General features: G+C 36.1%; 1 protein-coding gene across 6 annotated transcripts in view; it reads left to right on the forward strand.

The window, feature by feature from the left end:
- The window catches only part of NRG1 (neuregulin 1), a gene marked incomplete at both ends in the record, with an annotated part of 981,791 nt that overhangs the window by 819,655 nt on the left and 149,690 nt on the right, over window positions 1-12,446 (forward strand). For all 6 annotated transcript variants that reach the window (XM_079779295.1, XM_079779291.1, XM_079779290.1 and 3 more), the window contains 2 exons: window positions 3,056-3,233; window positions 11,666-11,787. In XM_079779295.1, coding sequence (XP_079635421.1) covers window positions 3,056-3,233; window positions 11,666-11,787 — 300 coding nt within the window. The remainder of the gene's footprint in view (window positions 1-3,055; window positions 3,234-11,665; window positions 11,788-12,446) is intronic.

A 12,446-nucleotide genomic window follows, 5' to 3' on the forward strand; every position in this document is an offset into this window, starting at 1 on the left:
TATTACAAGTGGACTTCTAGGGATTCAAGGTCAGAGAAGCTGGGAGCTTCTGCATTTTGACAGACTTGAAACTATGTGCAAGAGAGAGAAACTCGGCTAATCAGTAGAGGTATACCAGTACCTGAACCCCGAACATCAATAAATGGTTATACATTAGGGTCAGCTTAAGGAGTGGATATTTTAGCAAAGAAGATATCTGCCTCATTACATCACCGACCCTCTCTTAAGGACAGAGCATGTACTGGTCTTTGCACATGAACCCAAAAGGAAAGAAAGGTTAGACATTGACCTACTAGATGAGTGATTATTGTCCTCCCATCAAAGGACCTGGTAAGATTGGATCACCAAAGTCATGGTTATGAGGTTGAACCTGCGAGGATTTCAGTGCCATACCACTCACAGATTTTAAATGGAGACATAGTTTTATGAGCTACATTTGTAAATTATACAGAATATTTCTAAGAATCTTCTTCATGCTTGAAGACTTAATCAAGATTTTAAAAGTACTTAATGTAAACCTGAGCCTTTTATTCAATGGCAGAAAGACCAGATGTAAAAGGCAGAGAAATAAAAAGAGAAGTCAAGACTCCTCCTTTTTTTCTTTCTCTTTGTATTAGCTTATTTGCTGGATCACTTTGAAATTTAGTTGTATACATCATGACATTTCACTCCTAAATACTTCAGCAGATACAGCCTAAGAACAAGATATTCTGCTTTATAACCACAACGCAGTAATCACACTTGAGAAATGTAATTTGGATACAATACCTTTAATTCAGATTCTCCCAATAGTCCCAATAATGTCTTTTATAATTACTTTTTTTCCATAAAACGAGATCCAATCAGTAGCTACACCTTGCATTTATTTGTCATGTCTCTTGAAACTCTTTAATCTAGAGATCATTTCACAGTCTTCTTTTGTCATTTATGACATTGACATTTTTGAAGTCTAGACCAGTTTTTTTGTAGACTATCCCTCAATTTGAATTTGTCCGATTGTTTCCTCATGATTGAAATCATGATTCTTCATAAGGAAATAAGAAATAAATAAATGAAGACAGGAGGGGAGGGGAGAAAAAGGAAGGAAAAAGAGATGCAAATGGCATGAACATTACTTATTCAAACTAAAGAAACAAGACTCGTCGATTTGTATTCAACTATATTGATAAGCACATTGATGGAATAGGACAGGGAATAAACCTTGAGAGTTTTGGTTGTGTTCTAGTTTTTTAAAAAAAATTAAACTAGTTCTTTTACTCTATACATAAAATAATTAGGTGATTTCTTTTTCTTAGCATAAGTAAACCAGTTTCTTTGGTGTCATTTAGTTCCCCCAAATTTGTTTCTTTAGAACCCTTCACCAGACCTACAAAACTGAAAATGACCTTAAAGAGTTTATAGGAATGTACAGACATGATTGCAGATTGATGAGAATTTAGTCTGTTCTTAAAAACCTCCAAAACAGAGATGCATGAACCACATATTGAAAGGAAAACTCCTATGAAATCTATTCGGAAAGTAAATCTTGTTTTCAAGCTTCCAGACAAAATCGTCAGGTATCAAAGGCCTAGGAAGAGCTAAGTTTTGAAACTTGCCACTGTGTCTCCACATGGAGTGGCTGCTTCTCCACCTCCTCTCCCAGCCTCTGAATTAATACGAGGGTACAGGCCACTGTAGGAGCTTTGCTGAGAAATTACAGCGTTCAAATAATTTTCCCTGTAATTTATTGGAACCTTCATGTGCTCATTCCTGACATTTTTTTGATTTAACTTGGTAAGGGCAGAGTTGTAGAAAAACAAACATACCTTGAGTAGGAACAATACTCCATTTCCTGTTCATGTCTGAGGTGGCTCTGATTGCTGTCCTTGGAGTCTTGATCACCATACCCAGTGAATATAATTGCGCACTGGATTAGGGAGTTACAATCTCATTAGCCTGCATTTTTTTTTTTTCTTTCTGGGTCTTGCTTTTAATTTTTGAACTTGAGCAGAAGGGGGTTTGTGTTAGCTTTTCTAAGACTCAGTGGGAACAGAGTTGTTGAGCTCTCAATGTCTGTAATGTTGACTAAGTGAAGTTCTGTGTAGAGAGGAAGATCCATTCCTTACTCTTTTATTTTTAAACTGTTTTATTACAAAAAAAAAAAAAAGTTGGAGTGCTGTATAGAATCTTATAACAAACCACCATGTGTACCTATTGCCTCACTTCTACAATAATCAACTTCTTGGGAAATTTGTTTCATTTTTATGCCTATCCATTACCTACCATATCTGAGATTGAAGCAAGTCTCAGATATTACAACACTTTGTTCATAAGTATCTCAGTAGAGAAGAGAAACTCTGTTAAGCAGTCTTCTTTAAAATAAGAATGCTATAAAGACATTCAGTGTAAAGTATTCTACAAGTTAATGCACAATTTGAGTACTCCCAGTCTCTGCTGAGATTTAGAACTAAATCCAGTCAAAATGACAATTTTATGTGAGTATGGTGGTCATCTGGAATGGTTATATATTGTCTGATGGGACAGCGACTGTAGGTCCAGTTAAAGAGTGATGTCACCAAAGAATTTCTGTCTTGAGGAAAGGAGCATTGTGAAGATTTGTGAGTTGTTTGTTCTTTGGGCCTCCTGAGACGATAGGATAATCTACCTCTGACTCTCCAGAAAGTTGCAGACATAGAGAAGTTAGTCACTTACCTGTCTCTGAAACTAAACTTCCCTACTTAAAAAATGGATGTGATGCCTGTTGTACCTGTTCACAGAACTGGGATGAAGATCTGTTGTGATCTGGGATGCAAACATACCCAGTTACATATTCTTCAGATTTTGGTCCTTTGAAATGACCACTGTTCAGGATTTTTAATAGTATCAGAGAATTAACTATATAGAACATTTTAAAAGAATTTTATAATCTAAGTTGTCTTTTTCTCCCCTGAGTATATTTTGTTTGGGCATATTAATAAAACCTTTAGAAATGGGGCTGGGATCAGGCTCACCCCAAATTGAAGTTTCTCTTTGAAAGATTACGGGTGATCAAAACTCTTTTTCTTTCTCTTTTCAGAGTTGCCTCTTCGATTGAAAGAGATGAAAAGCCAGGAGTCGGTGGCAGGCTCCAAGCTAGTGCTTCGGTGTGAGACCAGTTCCGAATATTCTTCTCTCAAATTCAAATGGTTCAAGAATGGGAATGAATTAAACCGAAAGAACAAACCACAAAACATCAAGATACAAAAAAGGCCAGGGTAAGTTAATACATGTAACAGCAGAGGCAATACCTAGCAATAGAATGATTTAAGATATAAAAATTACTTACAGCCTAGCCCTGGCCGGGTGGCTCAGTTGGTTGGAGCATTGTCCTGTACACCAAAAGGTGCAGGTAGGTTCGATCCCTGGGGGTCATAAGGTTGTATAGAGATTATCTAGTTCAGTCTTCTATAATACATAGGAAATACATTGAGAATGGGTTGAAACACTTTGGTTGGGGAGCTTTAAGATTGTTAAGTAGCACATTGATTTACAAATAGTGATCTTTTAGAAAATTACTGGTTATATTGAGTTAGGTTCTACTTTATCGTAAGTCAGAATTTAATTAGGGAGATGAGATATGAGCATATTATATCAGACAAAGAAACTAAATGCTAAGTTGCAGGTTACTGACACTACTAAGTGGAGTGGGCATTGGGAAGACGGGGAGTGGGGGGGACCCTGAGAACTTCAGGAGTAGCTGTCAGAGGATAGATTTGATTCTGCTGAAGAGGGAGAGTCCCCTCTGGCTGGGTGAGGTGGGATGGGTGGTTTCAGGGAGCAGGAATCACAGTCATAGCAGGCTCTGTTATCACGCCAGGCCGATTGGAGCAGTGGGCGAGTGGGTAGGACATTTTGACCCTTATTGGACAAGTTGCTGCATGTGTCAGACCCTGGGCTAGATGCTGGGTACGCAGAGGTGAACAAGACATGTTCTCCGCTCTTAAGAGGCTTAGTCTAGATGGGAGAGAAATGGAAACATTTCCGATACTCAGTTTTAAGTTGTACAGTAGTAATAACTGTGAGATGCTGTAGAAAGAGGCTAACACAGATGGGGAGGGGACCCCGTCAGGGACAGTGGTGGCTTCCTAGAAAGTAGGAGAGGAAGAAGGGAGAGAAGGGGGGTTTATCCAGGCTGCAGGAACAGAACAAAGCATCTGCAGACTGCCAGTACCAGTATGAGGATGCCTGGAGAGAAGTAAGTGAGCTGGATAGATAAGGTGAAAATAAGGTACAAAATAAAGTGAGCTGCTTAGAATAAATACAGTTTTGAAAGAGTACATTTTTTGTGTGTGTGTGTGTATGTTTTATTTTTTTTCCTTGAAGAAGCAATTTGTTACATGGCTTTGATGGCATATAAAAGTATCATTAGTATTCAGAAAAGCATGCTCATATTGGCTCCATAGGTCCAGACAGCTAAGAGCACTGTCTACATATTAATAAAACCCCATTAGACCAGATGGGCCAATATTCAGAAATGGCTTCTTTTAAACAATAGCCTTGCTGGAAGGATTTAAATGGAAAAAGAGGACATTTTATTAAAGTTATGTAACTGTAAATTACTCTAGGAAAAACATGTAACATATTTGATCTAAAAATAAGACACTTTGTGTAAAGTGGGCAGCTACTAGATAAGTGATCAGCTTATCTGGTTTCAGAATTGGGTATGTGGTAATTTCTGAAGTTGTATCTTTGAAAAAAATTTACTGTGTCACCTTTTGTTACGCTTAAAGAATCAAACTGAATCTAAGTGTAATTAGCATTTATAAAATGTTCTGATATTTGAGGTTGTCTTATAAATATAAGAGGATGAATACTGTTATTATTATACCCATTTAAAATTAAGATCCTGGCCCGGCCAGTGTAGCTTGGTGTTTGAGCATTGACCTATGAACCAAGAAGTCACTGGTTCGATTTTTGGTAAGGGCATATGTCCAGGTTGCAGGCTTGATCCCCAGTAGGGGTGTGCAGGAGGCAGCCAATCGATGATGTCTCTCTTATGGATGATTCTCTCTCTCAACCCCTCTCCTTTCCTCTCCTAAAATAAAAAAAAACAACAACATATTTTATTTTATAAAATAAAATAAAGATCCTGAGAATGTAGTAAGTTGTTTCTTCCTGTAGATCTCAGGTTAATGAATGGTAAAACTTGGGTTTGAAGTTTGTCTGACTCCCTGTCCCACGTCTTTTCACAAATACTTGTGATGTTGCTACCTACAGTGAAGTCACAACACAGGGCTAGGGATGTGATTAAGCATAGAATGAAGTTTTTAATAAAAGCATTCATATTTTTTGGTTGCATCTACATATGTATAATTTTTCATTACCATGCTATCCAAAACGTTAATGGTTTGCAGTGGTTACTTGGTTACTTGACTTAAACTTTATCTTACTTACACTTGATCTTAGCAAAAAGGCCAAGAAGCAATGAGCTCTATCTTTAGATCCGTGATCAACAAGCAGAGGTGAATTTTAGTGTGAGGTGTAGGGTTTCTCTGGGATTCTCTTTATTTAAGTAAAGCATTGACTCTTTTCCAGGCCTTAGTCTAAGGTTTCTTTTTCACATTTTATAATCTAGATTGTTCGTAGCAGCCAGGATTTCTTTTTTAATCCCTTAGTGTTATGAAAAGCTTTCGAGACAATATGCAATTTCTATTATTTTGTAAAGTCTTATCTCCCTTCTGTCCCTGCTCCTACTAATAAACTACATTCCTACATGTTCTTCCTATGATTTTGAGTTCACGTTGGAGCCTTTGTTTGTTTTATTTGGCCAACCAATGTGTGGGACCAATTAAAAGAAATGGAAACTGCCCCAGTGGTATGTGTCCGCTGATTCCTTTGTTCTCGTTTCCTTTGCCTGGTGGATGACTTTGATGAAGCAAACTGGTTAAAGAGCCTGGTGTGTGGCAGATTCATGTCTGGGGCTGTCAGATTGGCCTCATTTAAACACTGGTTCTATGTCAGCCTTATTAAATGCTGACTTCCTATTGCTTGTGCATCACACACACTTTGGGATGCCCTTAATTTTTTCTCAGTTCTTTATTTCTGTTCTTGCAGCTTTTAATTTTGTTTAAAATTGGCTCTACTTATTTGGTCAAATTTCTTAAAAATTTTTTAAATTATTTTTTCTGTTGTTAATTGTTGCTTTTTTTTTTTTTTTTTTTTTTTACTCCAAAGTAGAAAAAGTTAATGCATATTCCCTTCTCTTTACTTTTTTGTTTTTTTTCGTTTTGTTTTGTTAATCCTCACCTGAGGATATTTTCCCATTGATATTTAGGGAGAGTAGATGAGAGAGGGAAAGACAGAGAGAAACATCGATGTGAGAGAAACACATTGTGCCTCCTGCAGGAGCCCCAACCAGGGCCGGGACCAAGGAGGAGCCTGCAACCAAGGTACATGCCCTTGATTGGAATTGAACCCAGGATACTTTGATCTGCAGGCCGACACTCTATCCACTGAGCAAAACCAGCTAGGGCCATATACCCTTCTCTTTTTAGCTTAGCTGCTTTGGGAGGTCACTATAACTTTATAAGTAAGAAAATCTCAAATTCCTTCCATATACTATCAAAATGGGACTACCAAGTGCCTATTTCCTATGGTTTATGTGAGGCATTAGGTGTATTGCCTGGTTCTATACAGTGTAATAATTGCCAATGAAGTCTCTTTTATCTTCTCATTATTGGCAGTTCCACAGTATCTGAAGCTGTGTTGACACATGCATGCATACATACACACACACACACACACACACACACACACACACACACAGCTCATATGTGGTTCCTTAGAGATCAGAGGAATGGAGTTATGTCAACTAATTCCTATACATTGACGTTGTCTCGACATGTCAACTATAGTGGAAGAATGGCTAAGTAAGAACAATGAGAGTCGCTGTTGAAACTGTGAATCCATCTTGCTAGTGAGCACTTATCGAAGGAACATAGTTTGCATTTCGATATGAAAGAAGAAAAAGAAATTAATATTTAGAACTTTCACTTATAAATCAGTTTGTATTCAGTTATTTTTACATTGTGTTCTTTTTTTCTGATTTCAAAAGTAATGTATGCTTATTATAAAAATTAAACATTGCAGGAATGTACAGTGTGATTATAATAACACCTAACATTTATCAGGAGCTTATTTAAAGCATTGTTTTAAACTTTTAAAAAATAAATTAACTCTTTAATAGTTTGAGAAAATGAAAATCCACCAAAACATCAACCCCTCCCAGATTCTCAGACAACTTATCAATTAAAGAGCCAAAAGTTAATTTTATGATTGGGAGGGAATTTCAGTAATTTTTTTTTCCAGTTAACATCCTCCTTTGTGTTGTAGTTTGTTGAGAGTAAAGCAAAACCATTGTATCCATACTTATCAAAGCCCCAAATTATTTCAGTATATAATTTTCAATAAAAATTTTGTCTATTTCTATTCTCTTGCCACAGTACTTCCCATTCCTATTCTAGGACACAAAGATTGAAGAATCTCAGTTTAAACATATGATCAGCATTCAAGGGGCCCTACTAATGAGCACCTCAATCAATGATTTACCCATTATTTCCCTAGAGAATCTTGTTTCCGCTGGATTCCAAAAAGGGTTGCCAACCACCATGAGCTGAATACTTCCTCTCTTTAACATATTTTTAAATATGAGGTGCTGATTTAAGCTTTCATTTTAAAACAGGATTCTTAAAATAGTTGAAACCACTGATCTAATTTAATCTTTCTCTGCATAGAGACATTCTTGTTAAGAGGATGCTTGACAGGTGTTTATCCAGACTTCAGTCTTTCCAAAAAGAAAACCTAACTCTTTCACTAGCTACCCTGCTCATTTTTTAGACTATCGCTTAAAGTATGCCTTCTTTTTCCTCTAAGGCGTAGTTTTCCTTCAAGAGCTTCTCCCAATAATTTTCTTTTTTAGATGACAACCATGAAATACATTATACATTAAAATAGCTACCCATACCTTGTTCATAACTGCCTGTCAGTGGGACCTCTGTTTCTTTAACAGAATCTCCTCTGTGCCTTATTCCATTCTGATCACCCTCTTCTAAAGTCCTCTAGTTATTTATATTTTTCATCAAATGCCACTTCAAAACAGAATTCAGTATTCTAGATGAGATCCAGCCTGTGAGCAGTGGATTGAGACTTTTATCTAATTTGACTTATTCTGTTTTTGACCAAACATTGCATAAATTAATTTTTTAAATTTTTTAAATTTTAATAGTTGTTTAAAGTGGAGTAATATTAAATGCATGACTAATTTGAAATCCCTTTTTCTGTATATATTGTTGTCAATACACGTCTCTTGCAGCCTGTATTTCTGATAATGATTTTTGAACCTGAATGTATTTGTTATGCTTAGCTTGATTAAATTGAATCTTGGTTTTGGCCCATTGATGTTTAGTGCTAGAATTCCCGAGGGTGTTCTTTATAGAAAGGATTCCTTAGCCACATATCATGCCTTCCTTAGGAAGTCACAGTACATATTTGCATAAAAACAACGAAAAGACACTGTTGTAAAGAAATCTATTTAACTTTGTTTAATGCAACATTTATCTGAGCACGGAACAATTTTTTTCCTATTCTCTCTCTTTTTTAAGCAAAACATTTATTTGTATTACTTGGAATAGTATTCCAGAAAACACTGCCCAGATCTGTTGGGAGAATTTTGATTTTAAGAATTAACTTTAAGATTATAAATTTGATTACCATGTTTCTTACCATTTGATTCAGCTCAATAGTTAAAATAATAATGACACAGGGTCAAGAAAGAACTCTTTACATACCATAAAGGACTCTTCTTAGATTTAAATAAATAGGAAAGAAGGGTTGTTCTTGGAATTATCTTAATCTTGGGGTGTTTTACATTATTAGACGGTTGTCTTAATAATCTTATTTCAGAGTTTTGGGGCTTAAAAAATTACTATTATTGTAGAAATTCTCTTTTTCTTCTGTGTTGAAAACCAGGATTTTATTCCCCATCCTTCATAACTTATCTGTCAATTATTGTTAGTGGTTCCATGGTCATAAATGAAAATTCTTTCAGTTAAGCATGTGATTTGGGGCTGGACAAGCTTATTGTAATATTGATTCCATTGTTTCTCATTATTCTTCATAGACGTCTGTCATGAAGTAAACTTGTCATGTACAAAGTGTACAAATAGCTGATAACTCATTTAAAAAGCACTAGATTTGAATACCTCAAAACAGGCTTAAATGTCATCAGAACTTGACAGGGGACTAAATACCCTATTATTGTTGTATTTTGATTATTTTAAAAGCTGTCACATTTTATTATTAAATCTTAGTATCTACTTGCCAGGATGCTTGCCATCCAAATGGTCTATTTTGGCTTATCAGGATATACTAGTACTTCAGGGAAAGTTTTCTGTGAATAACATTTCTGATTAATATGTGAATGTCCCTGTATAAATGGCCCTTGGGTCTTCTTCTCATTACATAGATAAACAAGGTCGTTATTATATTAGGTTCACTATTTATCAACTATGTTCTGTAGACCATTATTTTCAGGAAATATTAACAGACTAGAGGACTAGTGCATGAAATTCATGCACAGGTAGGGTCCCTAGGCCTGGCTGGCGATCAGGGCCAATCAGGTTCCCCGCTTCCCTGCCTCCCCACCTCCTCCTTCCCTCACTCCCTCAGTGCCCCACCAGTGCTGCTGGTCCCCCGCTATGTTCCACACTGCCCCTTGGTGCTCAGTGCAAGTCATAGCGAGCAATTGAACTCGTATTCTCCCAGTCGACTCCTGAGGGGACACTTTGCATATTAGCCTTTTATACAGAGAGATAAGCCATGTGAATGACAAAGATTCCATGGTCAAATAAGTTTGGGAGAAACTTACACTCCCTCTTGTAAAGTCAGAATATATTAACATATTAAAGAATTTGAGAAACCATGTAGGATTTTTTAAAAAAGAAAGCCCGTTTTTGTTTAACCTATCTTCCAAACTTATTTGAGCATAGTACACTTTGTTTTGTTTTCTACAGTTTATCTATTGACAGTGTTCTGAGTTATAGCTCATGAAGCTCATTTTTCATTCCACATGTTGATTTGACTATGGCTGCCCTTGATCTGGAGTACCTCTGACTATTTCTGCCCTCTTAATAGTGCATCCTCCTTTCCTACAGCCAGCAATAGAAACATGATGTCTTGCAGAGAGCTTAAGTGGGAACATTCAAATATTTTCTTCATTTATTCACACATTTATCTAATAATGTTTGAGGATGCACCAAGGACAAAGCAGTGACACCGAGAAGTTTAAATTATGGACTCCCCTTTAAAGTGTGTGTGCTAACATGAGAGATAAGACATCCTGAGAGCACCATGAGGATCATGAGAGAGGTACTCAGAGCTATCAGAAGGAATTGGCACTTGAGATGGCTCTTCCATACTCATGTCAGCTAATAGTTGGATGATTAGAATTGGGGGGTCCCCACTCGAGGAGGAAGACATGACACATGCAAGAGCACCAAGATGGAAGACCATAAGGCTTACATGTGGAACTGGGTGGGTTGGCTCAGTTTGATAGAATGGAAGAGAATAGTAGGAATTAAACTTGGAATAATGACTCTGATTTAATTAATAATATTATGTGACAAAAGACCGGAAAATTCACTGAAAACTAGGAAGGTGTAATTTACGGGAGGTTTGCATATAATCCTGAATTGCCATCTTTGTTCCCTGCCTTCTTTTTCTCCCTATTGTCATCCACGCAGTCAAGTCAGTACCAGGCTTGAGTATACAAGGATGCTTGTAAAAGGCTTTATATTGTAACAGTCACCTCATCCTATTAAAATATAGTTACAGAAAATAATAAAATAAATGGTTTTAGTAAATGCGGAGCCAATCCCAGTATATATGAGTTTTTAAATAATAGAGACTGCTTAAATTATAGGCTATGTGCAACAGTAAAACATAGACAAATGCAATCAAAATGCTGCCTGTGTTCAAAAAGAATGCTGAACATTGATTTAATGTGCAGAGTTTAATAAAAGTGTGTGCTATTGTTGCATGAATATTTATTTCAACATTAAGAACCATTTGTGTGGTACTATGCTTCTAGCAATGAGCCTTAAAGAAAGACAAATTCCCTTTCTTTTGGAAGTGATAAATCCTTTTCATTCAAAATTAACATAATTCCTGATGTTACTCTACTGAAGAAAGAAGTGCAGAGCATTTTAATCTATTCAAGCCTTAAGTGTCAGCTCTTACCAGATTTGTAAGAAATGAAACACTTTTTTTTTTTTTTTTTTTTTTTTTACTGTCCTAAACCCTAGTGGCTGGTGACATTTAGAAATACAGAGGAAAGAAAATTTACCAATTGGGTTGAGAAAAAATCTGAGGCATAATGTTGGTGATAGAGGAATAAAGAGAAAAATTCTTTTAAATTCTTGATTTGAGTGATAAAATTAAAGCTATATCCATGGTATAACTTAAATGCTAAGTGTCTCACTTTTACTTTTGGTAAATTATATATCTGTGTACTAGTAAGCTGTGTTTTAATATGGTGTATATAGAATGGGGAGGGGGAGTTTGAGAACTTTGAAACTACAGAGACATATATTTTGATGATCACTGTATATCTGTGAAATATACTTACACCACTTTGGTCCTGATCTTATAGGAAGTCAGAACTTCGCATTAACAAAGCATCACTGGCTGATTCTGGGGAATACATGTGCCGAGTGACCAGCAAATTAGGAAATGACAGTGCCTCTGCCAATATCACCATTGTGGAGTCAAATGGTAAGAGATACCCTACTACATTCTGTTTCTGAATCTGTATGAGGGATAATGACGTTATGTGGTAAGCTTTGTAATAAATTGGTGTGGTAAAATCTCATTATGAACAAATATAAGAAAACATATATTTTAAATATATTGTAAACTCTCTGAGATTCCCTGAGGTGATAAAAACCTGAAATATGCATAGATTTTTTTTTAAAAAAATTGGATAAGTTCATGAATGGCAGAGACAGGACTGGTCGCTAAAAGAAAGAAGTTCTACATCCCCTTAAATTAGTCATGGAGGGCAGTCAAGCCTTTAGCTCTATCAACAATATAATATGTATCTATGCATGTGTATTTATTACAGAATATATATGTTTATACAGAATTTATGTGTATTGTATATATTTACATATATGTATATTATGTATAAATAGATGTATATTGTATATGTAAACAATACAGTCTTGTTTCATTTTTGGCAACCTTGGCAATTTTTATGTGCTTAGATGTATTTTTAATACATCTGGCTCTAGGTCATAGAAAGTGAGGCCATTCAGTATTTTTGTTTGTTTGTCTGTATGTTTGTTTTTGGCCTATTCTGAAATTAAGAGTCGAGGCAAAGCATTTCTTACTGTGTATAAACTTTAGCTTCTGTTTTCCTGAGAACAGTGCCC

Source organism: Cnephaeus nilssonii, assembly GCF_951640355.1.
Source record: "Cnephaeus nilssonii genome assembly, chromosome: 8".
Classification (NCBI taxonomy): domain Eukaryota; kingdom Metazoa; phylum Chordata; class Mammalia; order Chiroptera; family Vespertilionidae; genus Cnephaeus; species Cnephaeus nilssonii.